This window comes from Lepisma saccharinum, chromosome 9 (assembly GCF_977018435.1).
Source record: "Lepisma saccharinum chromosome 9, izLepSacc3.1, whole genome shotgun sequence".
Lineage (NCBI taxonomy): Eukaryota > Metazoa > Arthropoda > Insecta > Zygentoma > Lepismatidae > Lepisma > Lepisma saccharinum.
Window position 1 is genome coordinate 42670342 of NC_139237.1, and position 14791 is coordinate 42685132.

Below are 14791 nucleotides of genomic sequence, written 5' to 3' on the forward strand. Positions count from 1 at the left end.
CTTCTTTGCCGTCCTTCAAATTTTTTGAAATTCTACTGCCTTAGCTTGCACTATGGGACCACTTACTGGACTTCTCGTGCCCCGCAGATGTTAAAACCACAAAAATAAAGCCTCGGATGTCTGCTCAAATTCACCTTTCTTCATCGTTTTCCACACAAAACCACTGCCCCCTCTCACACTTTGACTCACCCACTTTTCAATGTCCTTCTGCTTATGTCTCCAACAGTCACTTCCCCGACTCCATAAACCTTTTATCCAACCTTTTTATCGCATTGAATTTTGTTTCCAGAGAAACCACACACCTTTTCAGTTTGCCACTCATACAACATTACTCGCTTAGAATAGGCCTACACAGATTTAAACACCACCATAACAATCGGATACACAGACAATGTAACGAACACATGCAGCGTAGACGGTGACTTGACTCCAACTTACTAGTAAACAAACAGGTGGTGCGTTATGAAGCGCAATGTTTTCCAACCACTCCCTCGGTTAACCCGGAGCCTCAGTTAATCGGGACTTGGTTAATCGCGAGTCTACTGTAGTAGCACGTTGCAAATGGTGATCAATCTCTGCATGGTCACTACTATATTCACATGGTGGAGAAGAGAATGTTTTTGTATTTTCTACCAGTGGTGTGCACTGTGTACCCTTAACAATATAAGGAAAATTAAGATAATTTTGTATTTTTAATGCACATTTAAAGTTGCATTATTTGTAATGGTACACACTTTTTATACATTAGAATACTTTAAAATATACTGCAAAACAGTGAGAAATGAAATGTTCTTTCGTCATTCACAATTTCATTAAAATAATTTTTACATTCATGAAATTATGAAATGTGGAATATAACATGAGAGTTAATTTTATTAATTTTTATTTCAGCATTGTTAATACATCAAGCAGAACTTTGGCTAAAGTGAAGAAATACAAGTGTACTACCTGCAGCAAAAGTTTTCTAGGGACCACTGATCTTAAGAGACACATTAGAATACACACAGGAGAAAAACCATATAGTTGTAACATATGTGACAAGAGGTTCAAGCAGAAAGGTCACTTGCAAGGACATATGCTGGTTCACAAACCTGACAAGCCATATTTTTGTAGTGTTTGTAGCAGAAGTTTTGTATCTAGAGAGATGCTTCGTGAACATGATGTTAGAGCACATGCATTACGTTACATGTGACAGCTTTCAACATATTGAGCAATATTTTGACTTTCATGTATGGTTTAGGAGTTTTGATAATCCTAAAATTTAAGTACAATCAGGAATTTTAATTTTACGTTTAGTACTTGCCCACAGTGTTACATATTCATGGTGTTTCAGAATATTCTTTGCAATTAAGATCTGTTTTCATCATTTAAATGATTAGAAGCAACATCGCAGTGTTGTGCATTGGGTACTAGATTCGCACAGTATCACCACCAGTGATTTCCTGGCAAAGGCATTTGTGTACCTTCATCAATTTCACCTAGTTGTCATTCATCATCATCATCATCATCATAAGCCTTAAGAGACAGAAATGTGATGTAATATAAGAAAAATACATCATACTCAGAATTTTAGTCTATTGTCTTCTACCTTGGACTCCGAATGGAAGCTATGTGTTTGTGGAAATTTGCAGTTGGTGACCAAATGGAAAATCCGTATGATTATTACGTTAAACTTTTTTCATACTTTATGTATAGGGTCCATGTTTTTATGTAACCAAAGTAGGTAATAATATTTTTCAGTCTGCATTTTCTTCATTCCAGTGAAATTTTTATATGCTCGTGGATTTTTTTCACAATTCACATAAATAAGTAAGGATGATTTGAAAAACCTCCTGCCCTCACCTACAAATCAAACCCAAGTATCTTGCATACCATTAAAATGCCTTACCAACTAGACCACTATGGATTCGCTCAACCACCAAACTACCTGAAGTTGTTCTTAAACAATGAAATCTGAGACATGTTCTTGTGTGAAACATGAAGATGAAAAATGTAACGAGCTTGAAATAGTTGTTTATTTTTGAATATGGATATCTTTGTTAGAATGACCGAAGCCAGACATTAGTGATATTTCCCATAATTCCTAACAAAAAATGGGCTAGAGGGCAAGCAAGTAATAGATAAATGTGATACATATGTGAAATGTCACCATCAGTGTTTGAATGTATTTCAAATGCTGTGTTCTTGTGTAGGGCACGGGACGTAACAACTTGGTCCATGCATATTTAGTTTGACTGAAACATCAAAGGGAATATCGGACATTATTGTGTTTATTTTAGAAATTTTATACAAGGATGGAAAGTTAATTTTCCTTCCATATTTGCCCCAAAATAATGCAGAACAAACCCTTAAACATGAAATTTCGATTTTTCTTGCATTACAAAATTTTCAGTCAGCCTTGTCCACATTCTGAAATTCTGATTAATTTTGCTACAAAATATATTAAAGTTGACTTTTGAATAAACTTTAATTGGGGTGGGACATATTAAGTGGTACGTAATTGTTATTAATCATTACATACATATCCCTGAATTGGTGTATTTATCAAATTATTCACAGTTTTACTACTACATTTTTCCACCAGTTATTGTTATGCATAATTTATGTAAAGAAAATGTCTAAATATGTAGTGTCTTTTTCTAAGGTAAAACTCATAGAAATCACCTGGCTACATATGTTGAGGAGGCATACAAATCATTCAGATTCTTCATGGAATATTTGTTATTTAATATTCACAAAAGAACAAAAAAAAAAGTGTGATACACCATACCATGGAGGCAAAGGAGCAGATCAACGTAAGGCAACACATTCTTAATCTTGGTTACAATTGGGTGTGATGTGATCAGCATGCATAACGCTAGACATCCCCTCCCCAACAGGTTGCCCGTGAAGTTGTGTGTGGGCCTCCCAGATGGCGTAATGGTAAATTTGTCCCCTTGTAATGAAGGGGTCCCGGTGTCGATACCTGGTGGAGGCACTTTGCAGAGTGGTTGAGAGCCCACTTCAAGCTGTAGCTCCAGTCCAGATTAGCCTATCTGTGCGTAAAGTGGACTTTGAATAGAAATTCAGATAAACATCTGAAGTGTGAACCCCCAGAGCCACTGTATACAGACATTATGCTGGAGTAATTCTCACCCGAAATCATCCACCTCGGGTATCAAACCCAAAGTTCCCCTGTGGAAATCATTCACCCTACTTGCTGGAGTACTATGCATTTGCCATTAGTTCAGGTAATGTGGTTAGTTGCATTAGGTGGTAGACCTGCAACAGCTGAACCTCGCCTAGCAATAAAGTCGATTCAATTCAGTTTTATATTGATACTTTATCCTGTCACCCCAGGTTCCAGGTTTGATCCCCAGTAAGTGCAGATGGCACAGTAGTTCAGATACCAGTTTAAACTGTAGGGCCAGTACCCATTAGCCTATATCAGCATAAAATAACTCAAATAAACAAACCTAATATACAGAGCATTCCCTGACATTCACTACAAGACTTGGCGACAGTCGCTTATATTAAATCTCTTAAAATGTTTAGAGTAACAGGGTCAGTTCTGAATAAAAGTGGAAAGAAAATAGGGAAATAAAGTATACAAAGACAGTCTGCACACCATCCATGAGTTAAAAGAGAGTATTGTACGAAAAATCGGGAGAATTACAGAAGACGAATGTTCACGTGTAATGCCAATTTCCTTCGGAGAAGCCAGGAATGTGTTGCAGCAGAGGGACATCATTTTCAACACCTTCTGTAGTCAAGGTTAGTACACAATATGAAAACTGTAATTTTAATAGCCGACTCTAGCGACTGTCGCTGACCCGTACACTGGGAAAGACAGGCGCTGATGCCGGGCAGCTTGCTGCCGAGTCTCGTAGCGAATGTCAGGGAATGCTCTGTACATGTATGAAAGAAAATTTTCAATATTTTATTGCATTTGTTACACCCTGTATACTCAAGGTGGATATTATTGGTGCTGCTTTTACTCAGTATTTAATTTTAAATGATTATAACTTATTACATATAAGTAATTATTTTACTTCCCCTTTGTTAGGTCACCCGCTGAAAAGTTTTTGGAAGTACTGCAGACTCAAAACTCAACTTGGAAAGCCCATGCTTGTTCATGGTGCAAAAGAACTTTTCCCACAAATTGGAAACTTCAAGCTCACGTGAGGACACATACTGGAGAGAAACCTTTTAGCTGTCCTACATGTGGAAAAACTTTCACTCTGAAGGGCAACCTGAAAAGCCATCTGAAGGTGCACACACCCGAGAAACCATTCTATTGTACAATTTGTTGTAGAAGTTTTGCTTCTGACAGTGATTATAAAACTCACTCAATGTTGCATTTATTAACTAAGAAAATATAACAGGTACCTATTTTTTAGTTGAGACCCATTCCACAGTGACATGAATATGAGGATAAAAATCTTAAGTATTTTAAAAATGTTTGCTAGATGGACTCGATTAAATGGTACTATATCAATAGCATGTGATACAGTCATATTGGTGTGTCAACTTATCAGTGATATTGCCAATCATGTAGAGATATTTCTGTAAATTACGTATAACTATGCACAGGATTGTGTCATTTTGTTATTAGTTTTTTTATACATATATTAAGGTTAAACATTGAAAATATTCAATGAGCGAAAGAAAAAGAAAGAGACCAACCATGCCACGAAATTTCATACCCTGTTTGCTTTTAGTCACAAGGAGGTCTGGCACATAAAACTCGTCATTATGCAAAATTCCTGTTTGTGAATGTTGAAGGTAATGAACATATCAAAATATTGGTTATCATTATCAGCAGATTTGTAACAGTATCTGCTAAAATTTCATATTGGTTCATTACTAAATAATCATCAATAAAATCGTCAGTCAGTAATTTGTTGATACCTCTATTAAATTCTTATGGTTTAAACTAAATTTCTAACTGACCCAAATCACTTGGAACTGATGTTGATGCCAAAACTTAAACAGTTCTAATTTAGTCAAAATTGTTGATTTAAAAAAAATTTGGTCAGCATGTTGCCTATGCTGCAGGATTCCTGTCTCCAAAAACTAATCAGTAATTACATTTGAACTATTTCATGCCAGTCCGAGTTCACCTTTACTATTTTCACAATGTAAAGATTGAATGTAGCAAGGTTCTGAATAATGCACAGCATTAGCAGTCATGTTATTCGTATTCTATTTTTTAACTTATTTTATCATTAATTTATCATTTATGATTGTAGTCCATGTTTTAATTTTTGTCTGTTTATTATTGTTCCTGAAGAATTTTGCTACAAGCTTTTATGAGCATAATCTATGTAACAGGCACATACCAACCTTTACCAATATGCTCTGCATATTGATATTCTCAGTGTGTTAAGAAAATATTGGTTGTATCGAAAATTTCATGTACACATGAACAATAAAGAATCATTTTAAATAAACTATAAGGCATACATTTAATTTTGAAGTCTCACCTTCACTCTCATTAAAGGAAGTTCAATTGCTACTGAGAAAGGACTGTAGATTGCAAGATAATGAAATTTCAGTAGAGACTCACGTGTTATTTGGTTTAAGATATTGAGAATAACTCATCTGCTGAATGAGACACAGATTCTACAGTTTTCTGCACCTCTTGTGGAAATATTTTCAGTAAAATGTTAATTTAATCCATCCACTTTGTAATCTACCTCTGGATTGTTTTCCTTCTACATTTTTGTGGAGAATTAATTCCTCAAATTTCTCCTGTAATTTCATCATGACCAGTGATTCGTGTCTACTTATAATGAATGTTAATCTACATCTATGTGTAGACCGTTTAATTGCATAAACAACACTGTGAGGTGAGCTTGACAAGAATTATTGTAGAAATAAAACAGATAAACCCATGTTTCAATTGTGGAAGAGGACTTGAGAGGTACCTTATACTCTTCTTTACATTGCAAACATTTTTCTGCTAAGCTTCAAACCAATGTATCAAATCTCATAAGTAATGCAGAAATATACTACTGTTGTCCCACGACTGCCATATTTTTTTTTACTTTATCCCCAAAAAAATGATGATGAAAAATGTTTTTGTGAATACAGTGGAATGTTGATTTTTAGTTTTCCAGGTGACCAGGTTGAAGAAACTTAAATGCAGAAAAGTATAAATTCTTGAAAAATGTTATAGCATTTTGCTCTATTGGGACCAAGAAGATTGAATGTACAGTATAATGCGGGAAAATGTAAAATCAGGGAATGTATACCAATTAACATGATTGAATATGGTACTTTCCCTAAATATGGTACTTTCCTCTCAAAATGGCTGTGTAAAATAATTTTTGAGTATATTTTACATTGTCCAGGCACACAAGCATGTCTGTAGAACATCACTGATCACAATGTATCATACAATCAAAGTATTGTAGTAAAATATGGTGATGACAAGTCGTCAATAGCTTATCATTAATATCCAGTTCAATTAGTTTTGGCTGTCCAAAGAATGACATTCACTGCCATCACTGTAATGTACGCCCCATGTTGGGCACCACGTTGTGATGCACGGTGGCGACTGTAGCTCGGTAGACGTGCCGGTAGAGCATGAATTCTTAGCAAAAAGTTGCCCGAGTTGAAACAAAGTTTGGCACGCTCGGCTACCTCACCAAGTTGCCAGCCAATGGCCAAGAGCTTTGCACTAAGAGAGGGTGATGCATTGGAAAAAAAGCAAATTGTCGACTGTATACATATATTATATACACACAAAAATACTATACAGACCTTAATAGACTATATATATATACCGTGCATCCATTTCGATCCGCAGCCGAGAGATCGGGAGAAACGTGGCGGGCGCGCTGACGGAGATGCCGACATTTGAGGCCTGTAATGCCCGCTTATTTTTGTGGACATCTTGCAAAACGAGCACTAACCTGTGTTATAACACGCAAAAGTTCTTCTGTAATTCTTCCAAGTTCCACCCTTATATACACAAATAAATACGCTTTAGAAATTATATTAAGAGCCACAGATAATACTCTGTAAAACATTTTAATCATAGTTTTGACCAGTAACGTCCTGCTTAAGTTTATATCCTTGAAACAGTTTTGTGTCGATGAGGATCGTTTGGAGGTTTCGAATGTGCAACACTGTATCAAGATTACGCTGCAGACGAACCGTTAAAAGCTAATGGTGTTCGTGAGCTTCCTTGCAATCCGAAATCTCCTAGCTCAAGTTTTTTGTTCCTTCGCGACTACAGAGCTGTGAATATAGTGGCAGGCAGATGTAAACCAAGAGCGTGTTAATTTCGTACTGTGCGTAAGAGTGTTATTCTTGGTTACTTGCCGTTACTTGTTTGTGTTATTGCAGTGTGTATGTGTGTTGTGTCAGTCAGACGATTGGAATGCCAGCCGCAAGGTTCACGTTAGAACAAAGAATTTTTATGTATGACACTTACGTGAAAACAGACTCGTGTCCAGACGTGTGTAGGTGGACATCACTTTGAACAACTCTTATAACACAGGTTAGTGCTAGTTTTGCAATATTTTATATGTCCATAAAAATATGCGGGCATTACAGGCCGCAAATGTCGGCACCTCCGTCAGCGCTGCCCGCCACGTTTCTCCCGATCTCTCGGCTGCAGATCGAAATGGACGCACGGTATATGTATATACACGTAAAGCAACCTACTGTCACACACACAGCTACCATCTACATTTGCCAACGTACCCCAACATATTCCCCCCGGGCTCAACTTAAGTGTTGCACGCTATCATTCACGAAATCACTGTTGTGGGGGTGGTGGCCACAATCCTACCTTCGTCCGCCCGATGTATGTAAGCCGTCCTCCGTCCCAGCGCTGGTCTGTGTGCAGAGTCACAGGATCATGGTGGGGTCCTCGGGTTTAGTCCCAACAGCATGGGGAAGGAAGGCCGGTACCAACACTACGACTACGGTCAGTGTGCAGCGTTACACAGCCATACGGTATCACAGTCCACGGTCACTCGAACACATACGTAACAGTTCCAAGCCAACTCAGAAACGTACTTCTTTATATCATCGAGTTATACGCTAACTCCCCGGAACTACTTCTCATATCTCTGCAGTATTGCACCAACTCTCAAGAAACTAACTTCTCTATCTCACCGCAGTTCTAAGCCAATGTAATATGTATAAAACATGAAAAATTTTATATATATATATATATATATATATATATATATATATATATATATATATATATATATATATATATATATATATATATATATATATATATATATATATATACAGCAGAAAAAAGCTGTACATTACCCTACGTTTGACCAGGCTTCCGTTTGATTTCTGTGTGATGCCTTCATTGTACACACTGTACAGAAATACAAATACACAAAACAATGACTCCCTTGAGTTCTCTAGTAACAATTTTACCTTTATTGTTCAAATTAATTAAATGTTTCACATTCAAGAAAAAAATGTGCATTAGTATCATTGTTATATTTAATGCTTGAAGCTGTACTGAATTCGAGTATGCTGTGTTTGTTTGTGAAGCACAGAAGACCACATGGAGACCTTATTATCTGTCATGTTTATCTGTGTTAGCTTGGACACAATCTCTTCAGCATCCGAGAAAAGTATATGCGGAGGAAAAGAGCATGGAGTTGACAAAATATTTCAAACAGGTGGGCTCATTTCATAACTTCTGATTGTTAAATGTCTTGATAATGTTTGCAAGACCATAATGTCATCACAAACATTGAACATGTAACTGTTTTGTTTGATGCACAACAAGGCAATCTCAATAGAATACAATAGCATAGAAGTCCTAGGATTGTATCTCGAGTAAATCAGTGTTTGTTCTTTTATCTATTTCATATTTCACCATGATGGCCTTGAGAGCTTGAAAAATGATGTATGATAATAAGATGCAGTAACACAATCATTCTGTTAGAAGTTATAAAAATAAGGTGTAATAGCCCTCCTCAATTGCATGTTATAGTTGTATAAATACCAGGTGTGCCGGTTAGTAATTCTTAATTGATCTGAAAGCAAACAAATGTATCTGGGTAGAAAGGTAACAAATGCTTTATTCAAAGTATGCACCATCCCTAGCTATACATTGTGCCCAACTGTCCGTCAAATTGTGGATGCCCTTCCAGAAAAGTCATTCACATTTTGAGGTGATCCTGTCAGCAAGCCATTGTTCGACATCTTCGTAATTGTTGAAGTGTTGCTGGGAAAGTGAGTGAGACATAGATGGAAACAAGTGGTAGTCCGAAGGGGCTAAGTCTGGTGAGTGGCTGGTGGGGCAAGAATTCCCAGCCAAGTGCAGATATGGTGTCTCCGATGCCTTTCGCTGTGTGTGATGAGTTGTTGTCTTGCAAAATCACTTTTCCATGTCTTGTCGCCCAATCTGGGCACTTTTCGATCAATGCATGGTTCAAATTGATGAGTTGTTGACGGTAGCAAACGGCATTCACTGTTTAATCTGGTTTCAGAAGCTCATGGTACACCACACCCTTCTGATCCCACCAAATGCACAGCATTGTCTTCCTTCCGAAGCGATTCGGTTTTGCGGTCAATGTTGAAGGTTATCCTGGGTCAACCCATGACTTTTTGAATTTTGGGTTCTCGAAGTAGAGATCCATTTTTCGTCCCCAGTCACTATCCAATGCAAGAAAGACTTTCTTTCATGCCGAGAAAGCAACACTTCACACACCGTTTTTCGCTTTTCCAATTCTGTCGTTCAGATGATGTGGGACTTATTTTCCTGCCTTCTGGATCTTTCCCATGGCATGAAGACGATCAGATATGGTTTGGCGACCAACATTTAACTTCTCTGCCAGTTGTTGTTGCATTTGCATATCGTCTTTGTCCAACAGTGCTTGTAATTCGGCATCTTGGAATTTTTTTTGGCTGGCCAGGCGATCTTTGTCTTTCAAGTCGAAATCACCACTTTTGAATCGTCGAAACCAAAGCACACACGCATCTTGCGTTAGGACATTGTCACCGTACGTTTCCACAAGGATACGATGGCTTTCACTCGCGTTTTTCTTTTGATTGAACAAGAAAAGCAGTATGTGCCGCACATGCTCCTTATTTGGTTTGAAGGTCAACATGTTTCCCACGCAAACCCAATATCACGATCACTCGCACTCGGTTGCACATCCATGGTGTTTTGACAGGTACTGTCCTTACAACACACTGACGTTAACAGTTGAGACTGTGCACCAAGCCTTGCTTCCATCACCATTCAGCGACGAAATTAAGAATTATTAACTGGCACGCCTGGTATAGAAAGTTTATATAATATATATATATATATATATATATATATATATATATATAACTTTAATTGTGATAATAAGTATGAATGATGATGTATTAATTTTTTGTGTGTTCCAAAAGTTATTACAAAATGTATGATTCACTTGAAAATGACTGACACTGTGATCTTGGTGAAACAAATTATTTTATATCTTCATGACAACAAGTATCAGTCACAGTTTTTTTTTCATGAAAAGTTTCCATGTAGTGGTGAATGGGAGACTTGTTCTTTCTGGAAGAAATAATTTTAATCACAGACACAATGTTCAAGTTTTATATGCTTATGTCACTTTCTGTTCAAATGTATATGTTATTTCCTGAACTAGTGTAGTTTGAATCAACCATGTACCTGTAGATGTTAAACTAGCCTTTTTCATCCAACAAACCTGCCTCTCAATCTGTGAAAGATTGCACAAATCCCACAGAAAGTGTTGTAAGGAATGATATAAGAAACTACAATCTCAAGGTCAGTTGCCATAACTCATAAGCCTCCCCAATGTCATGATGTGAATGCTGCTAACTTGTTATTAAGAGATCACAAGTTCGGTCCCTGGTGTAGGTAAATTGAACAGTGGTTTCGATCCCAATTGAAACTATATGTCAGTTATCAATTAACATATGTGAGCATAAAGTTAGTACAAACAATAACTATACCACTACAACATTAACATAACAATAACATTACCACTATACCATTGAGGGCACTGTGGAGAGTGACAACCATGTTGAAGTGAAAAACCAAATACTCAATATTGTAACTGATAATAGTATGTATGTAAGGTTCAGTCCGCTAACAATGCCTTGTTTAGTAAGTAATAATAATAATAATAATAATAATTTGTTTGCTTTGAAATTCATATCTTGCTTTAATTTCTGGCAGGTACTCAGGAACTACTACGGTGGACGTGGCTTTCAAAGTAATTCAACGTGCATGCCCTGTTTGCTCTAAAATATTTGTTACTGCACAGGAACTCAGGAGACACTCCGTGATACATACAGGAGAGAAGCCACATGCATGTCACACATGCGGAAAGAGCTTTCGCCAGAAGAACAACCTAAAGAGACATATGCGGAGTCATTTACCAGGAAGGTAATTTTATTGCAGAATTTGTAATAAAAGTTATTCAACTGATAGAGCTTTTAATAGACACACACATGTTAAACAAAAAGATATGAGCCCATTTAATGTTACATATACAGTATTTTGCTATTCAACTACATTTAAGTAATAAATTAATATATCCCAGGTTTGAATCCTGAGGTGGATGATCCCAGGTGGGAATTTTTCCCTATACATGTTAGGTTTACTTTTTAACAGGGTTCCTAGTGGCATGTCAGGAAATACGAAATAAGATTGTTCTGTTTGCAGTGAACATGGATTTTACACATATTTCTGATTTCATGCATCAAGCTGGTCTCCCTAGTGGCAACATGGTCAGTTTGTAATCAAAGGAACCCAGATTTGATCCCCCAGTGGAGACACATTTCCACTGTTTTGGATCTCACTTTAAACTGTAGTTCCAGTCTCAGTTAGCCTATGTGAGCATGAAGTGGACTGAAGAAAGTATGATTTTTGTAAACAACTTTTAAATTCATCCAGTATTCAGTTATTGGTATTGGCAGGAATTTGTAAGAGTATCAGCTTAGCACTAATTATTTTGGAAACACTTCCAGTTTCAACTTGCAACAAAGCCATTGCTCTTTATATGTTCTTCCAACTTGGGCGAACTGCATCAATTTTATATAATCATGATTCATCCTCATCATGACGTTAGCTTAAAGAAGTAAGAGCATGATGTGTAAAAAAAAAAAAAAAAAAAACAACCAACCAACCATACTCTTTTGCATGCGTATTGGCAAGATTCGGGCTGCTTTAAGGATTCTTTATGTTGTAAAATATTTTGAATCTTCTTAATGTGAATCTGACTTTTTGCATTTATTCCTACCAGGTTCTCAAGTGCTGCTGTGGTGGTTTCTGATAGAGAAATGCACAAAGTGAGGAAGACATGTTCGATTTGCTCTAAACAGTTTTCTGGTTTGAATGACCTGAGGAGGCATTTTATGATCCATACTGGGGAGAGACCTTTCAGCTGTAAACTGTGTGGAAGAAGGTTCAGTCGGAAGGACAACATGAAGGCTCACATGAGGATTCACACACCTGAAAAGCCATTTTGTTGTAGAACCTGTAGTAAAACTTTTCAATCTGAAAATATTTTAAGAGAACATGAAAATACATATAAACACATTTTATAGTGAGAGAACTTTGTATTTTTTTGTGGGGGGGGGGGGGGATGTCTGGTTTATTATTAAAATAAATGTTTAATTTTGACAGCCAAGCCTAATCTTGCCAACAAAAGCAGTCGGTTCAAGTCCAAGCTTGGGTGCAGGTGCTTCTTTGTGAGTGTCCTTGATATAATCTTGTCTTCATGGTCATGATTAGCCTAAAGACGCAGGAAAACAATTCAAAATAAGAAAAATACAATAAAGGCAAACATGCTCTTATGTATCAAAATCCAGGAACTCAATACAGAAAATTTATTACATGATAAGAGAAATTTATTTATAAGTGCAAAACTTAAAGGTGTTTTGGCCTATAAAAGAGCTGTTACCTTTGATGAATCTCAGTTTGCCACACATTCAAAACTTGGACATGGATCCAGCTAAGAAAGAAATAATAAAATGATCTAAAAGAAGCAGGAGCAAAAATATATGGAGGTATATATTATGAACATTGAGTGGACTGTAAACTTCCAAGACTAACAGGACTAAAATGTGGATATTTCTTCAAGGTCACAGAACCCACAGTGTTGTATTTTGCACATATGTAAAAGTTGATTCAACGAAAACCTACTAGGATAAGTTGAAATAAGATCCAGGGAACATACTCCAATGTCTCATTTCCAGTGTGCCACTATACTCTGTAGCATTAACAGCAAAACATTTTCATCCAGGAAGCACCCATTATGTGGACCATAAAATAATGTACAGAGGCACCATGTTATTTAATTGTCAGATCTACAAGAGAAACATCTATAATGCCCTTGCCCAAGCTGCAAGAGAATCAGGTATGTACATTTTAGGGGGCTTGGGTATTCTATCTCTGAAGTGCTTTGAGAATGGAGCAATACAAGATATTCAAATAACAATATATATGAAAACTCTTCCTTTATTGCTGAGTGTAGTGGTGATGCTGTCAGCTTATAAGCAAGGATTTCATGTTAAATGTAGTGGAGGTACATTGCACAATAGTTTGGATCACACTAAATTGTAGATCCAGATCTAATTAACCTATCAGAGAAAGATACATGCATACACATGTCATATCAGTTGCCAAGCAGGTAGTGTGTTCAGATCGTGATATTATTGATAAGGTTGTTGGTTAGAGTGTGATGGAGTGCCTAGGTTTTCCATTGTATTTGCTCTCTTAACGATTTGTTATTCATCCGCATTGTTGCAATAAGAAAACAGAAATATGCTCCTCACAAAAATGGGCACAGGATTAAGAAAGTAAAAATGAAGGAGAAGAGGGAAAACAAAATAGAGAGGAAAGTGGCAGAGACAAAGCACATATGCATAAACAAGGGAGAGAAAATTAACAAAAACGAATGGGAAATTGGAATAAAATGGGTAGAACTAATAAAAAAGCATGTGGACAGCAAGTTGGTTAAGTTTCCGGAGCAACCTTCAATTTTCTGCACAAAAATGGAAGATTTCACCATGCCAGATCAGTTCAAGGTGGAGAGGAGGGAAGACAAGAAGATTAGGTTACAGGATGGAGGGGAGGTGGAGAAACAGCCAGCTATAACACCTGCAAGGTGGAAAAACCAGTTTTACCTAGGAGGAAATAAGGACACACATTCATTCCTTAGAAGTGTAGAGTGACTAGCCATGTGAGGTTGTGTTGTATGTGCAGCTTGAAAACGTTCTGGAAAACCAGAACGAAACGTCGCAGATAAAATCAAATAAAAACCACTAAAAATAACTGTTAGATTATTTTGCGCTCAAAAATTTTGGAATATTGCTACGTTAGACAATAGGTGATAAACATGGCCTTTGAATGCAACAACATATGACATCTATCTGTCTGGTGGATATTCTCTTCTTTTCGCCGACATATGCCACTGTGCCTATCACCTATTGCCTAATATAACAATATTCTAAACTTTTTTTTTTGAGGAGTGTAGAAATGAGCAAAGTTAAATAACCAAATTGCAGTATAGAGATGGATCGATATGAAATTTTTGCTAATATCAATAAAATATCCATATTAATCTTTTGATTACTGATACCATACTGATTAGTGGAAAATTAGAAATGATTAATTCACTCTTTATGACTAAGTTACTGTAACTTTTGGAGAAAGTGGGTATTTGGTAGGGATGAACTGATACAAATGCATCAATATTGCAAAGTATTGGTTGGAGTTTAACAGAAAATACTGGTTGAAATTTTCTCGTCTGGGTATACAAAAATGCCACGCAGCACTTCTGCAGAATCT

At 36.8% G+C, this 14791-nt stretch overlaps 1 protein-coding gene across 16 annotated transcripts in view; it reads left to right on the forward strand.

Annotated features, from left to right (window-relative positions):
* The window catches only part of LOC145992033 (uncharacterized), a 280869-nt gene that overhangs the window by 111207 nt on the left and 154871 nt on the right, over nucleotides 1-14791 (forward strand). The window contains exons 4-5 of one of the 16 annotated variants that reach the window (XM_083128123.1): nucleotides 11174-11383; nucleotides 12243-12561. The exons of 13 other annotated variants lie outside the window; for them this stretch is intronic. In XM_083128123.1, the coding sequence (XP_082984249.1) occupies nucleotides 11174-11383; nucleotides 12243-12546 (514 nt within the window). In that variant the 3' untranslated portion in view covers nucleotides 12547-12561. Of the gene's footprint in view, nucleotides 1-4045; nucleotides 5326-11173; nucleotides 11384-12242; nucleotides 12562-14791 lie in introns of those variants that run through there. 2 more of the 16 variants (XM_083128122.1, XM_083128138.1) reach the window with 2 other exon arrangements.